Raw genomic sequence first — 2,861 nt, 5'->3', positions numbered from 1 at the left:
CGCCTACGCCGTCTACACCGCCTACCTCTTCGTCGACGCCTTGGAAAAGTGTCCAGTAAGCGTAGAGAGCGCCCGCATTGCCGGCCGCGAAGCCAATCAGGCCGATGGCCCCCGTCACGCCCAATAGGCCGAACACGAGTCCCAAGAGCACGCCCAAGATTTGTCGGGCCCAGTAGATGACGTCCAAGAAGTCGTCCTTCTCGGCCCACTCGCTGTTGGCCGTCAAAGCTTGGCCGATCAGCCCAATCACCGAACTGGAACTCGAGCCCGAGGTGGCACTCACAGACGCAGGGGAACTGGAAGAGCCACCGCCGGTCCAAGCGGAGGGCATGATGATCACGAGCTCGAGGACGACGACCACCACCACCACCACCGGGAGGAGGAAGCTTCAACGAAAGGAAACGAGGAATAGGAACAATGGCAACAAGAACAGCAACACGAGCAACACCCGCAGTCTCTCGATCTCCGCCGATCCGCCGAGCATTCACTCACGGTAAACGTATTACTCACCTACTCACTCAGCCTTATTCACCGACTCGATTTCTGTTGTTGTTTCAGTCTCGGGATTTCTCAGTCCCGGATGAGTCTGCCGGGAATGAATCAGCCTAGGAAAAGGCCCTCATCCCCAATGAGGCACGCGTGGAGCTGGCCCTAACTCACCACCAACGCCAGGGGTGTTCTCGGTGGATGGCATCGATGGCGTGCATTGCATGGTCCAGCTTTTCAGGCTGGCCATTCACAGATTCCCATTTTGGGCCATAATGCCAGATCCCATGCTCACTGATGAGGAGGGCTCTGGGGGAAAAATGTAAATGAAGATTTGAAGATCTTCTCTTGAGGGTTTTTTTGCAACAAAAAAATACTTTGAAAACTTCTTATCGGAGACATTGAAGGAGTCTGTGCGATAAGAAGATACTTGACATGGCTACTTTGAAGTATTTATGGTCAAATATACCTTTCCTACAGTTTCAAATACTGTTTGGTTCCAGTCTTCTCAGTTTGTCCCTATACAATAGCTCTCCCATTCCCACACTGTTCCTGATTGCCTTATTTGGCAAAAATTCAAGCTTTTCAGAATTGCACCAATAAGCCCCCCAATCCTTAACACTAAAAAAGAGAAACTATAATTCATTAGGTCAAAATTTTACAAAAATTGTTTCCATGTTGTCTACTTAAGAGTCTCGAATGCAAGTCTCTTTGCGTTAGAGGCTTGTTTTCCTGTGAAAAATATATATTTTTTGTCCTTGAAGAAAATTTCTAGGAATTTTTTGGCCCTCTACATGAATTATCTTTCAAATCTCTGCTTATTAGTAAACCTTGAACAATGAAGCACCATGAAAAAATTGCTTTTCAAGTTGAGAAAAATGATAAAGGGGAGAAAACTTGAAAAAAGGTGAAAGTATCCTAAAACAAATTACAGTTTTGCAAAGAGAATTGTCGCAATATGAAAAAGGCCGTTTTTAGCTCTCTCGTTAGCCTCTGAGCTGTATTTTTATCTGTTACAAAATCTAGGCAGCCAACTGTATTATATCAACTATACATTGAGTTTACAAGAAATCGACAATTTTATCACGCAATGTTTGTCATTAGGCCACGTTTTCAATTGACACGGATGTCATGGTAAAAAAAACTGAAGAAATTGTCAGCCAATTACTTAAGTTATTTATGCTTATGTGAAGCTTTCCATCACCATCAGATTGAAGTGGTCTTGGAGAGTAGGCTTCAATACATCAGAAAAGGAGAGCGACACAAGGCTCTAGGTACCTGTGCAAGGCGTTTTGTTCAACTCGTAACTTCAGTGCTCCGCCATTCAGCTTTGAGCTTTGTTGGGACATCTCCACCCTAGCTCCCCCTGGTTTCAAACATTAGAACGTGAATCTCGACTTGTGCCATTGATTCTCTTCTGGAGATTACTGCTTTGGCAGTTGAGGGTGTTTTTTTCACAAAATAATCTTGGGCTAGATCAAACCCAAGACAACAGATTTCAAAACAACAATGAAATAGATCAAGTGTCTATCAGAAGCATAATATATAACCATGAACATGCCTTTCAGCTCATTATGAAGGGCTTTTATTCTCGAGAACTTCAAAAACAGGGGGATGGGTGGCGTTTCTTGGGTTTTAGGCACCACACCAGTCATCTGACAGTTCATTCCATCCACATTAGGGCGTCAGAGACCTGACCAGCCAGCAGCCTGCATTTTGCCTGAGCTTAACAATTTGGACTGGGAAAAGGATCAACATTCAGTGTAATCATTAGACCTTGAAAAGAAAATTTACATCCTGAAAAGAAAAAAGTTGCCCAATTTCCAATTTTCTCAATTGTCTTGCCATTTTTTCAATTTTCAGGCAGTTTTTTAACCTTTTTTGTATATTTCACATTCTAAAACTTTTTGCCCTTTTGTTGTCATTTGGGTCTTTATCAGCTTCCTTTTTAACTTGCTTTTCCTTGTTGGGGACCTTTTTAGTTATTTTTGTGAAGCAGGATCAGATGAAGCATGGGGCATGTAAAGTGAATGAAATTAAAGAAAAATGTAGTGCGGCAACCCTGATGTTGAGCATTTTGAGGAAGACAAACATTACATACAACCTGTGCTGGTCATAGACTGAATATCTCATTTATTGCATATTGCATAGACCACTCAAAAACACAATGTGTACGATAGACTGGTATGGCTATCGACCATGGCTGTGGTAGAGTAAAAAGTCCTAAAATGGTAATAAAGGTAAAAAAAAGGTTGGAAAACAGTTTAAAAGGAGACAAAATGGCGCAAACCATTGAGAAAATTGGAAATTGGGTAATTTTTTTTCCAGGATGTAGCTGTCTTTTGAAGGTCTAACACCCTAGGATTTTTGATCAT

At 42.6% G+C, this 2,861-nt stretch overlaps 1 protein-coding gene across 1 annotated transcript in view; it reads right to left on the bottom strand.

The window, feature by feature from the left end:
• The window catches only part of LOC131882369 (GEL complex subunit OPTI-like), a 1,128-nt gene extending 480 nt beyond the window's left edge, over window positions 1–648 (bottom strand). The window contains exons 1-2 of the mRNA XM_059229494.1: window positions 511–648; window positions 8–386 (exon numbers count right to left, since the gene is read on the bottom strand). Of these exons, the coding sequence (XP_059085477.1) occupies window positions 8–331 (324 nt within the window). The 5' untranslated portion in view covers window positions 332–386; window positions 511–648. The remainder of the gene's footprint in view (window positions 1–7; window positions 387–510) is intronic.
• Window positions 649–2,861: the final 2,213 nt, after the last annotated feature.

Source organism: Tigriopus californicus, chromosome 6 (genome assembly GCF_007210705.1).
Source record: "Tigriopus californicus strain San Diego chromosome 6, Tcal_SD_v2.1, whole genome shotgun sequence".
NCBI classification, from domain to species: Eukaryota; Metazoa; Arthropoda; class Copepoda; order Harpacticoida; family Harpacticidae; genus Tigriopus; species Tigriopus californicus.
This window is presented reverse-complemented; position numbering and strand designations above follow the sequence as displayed.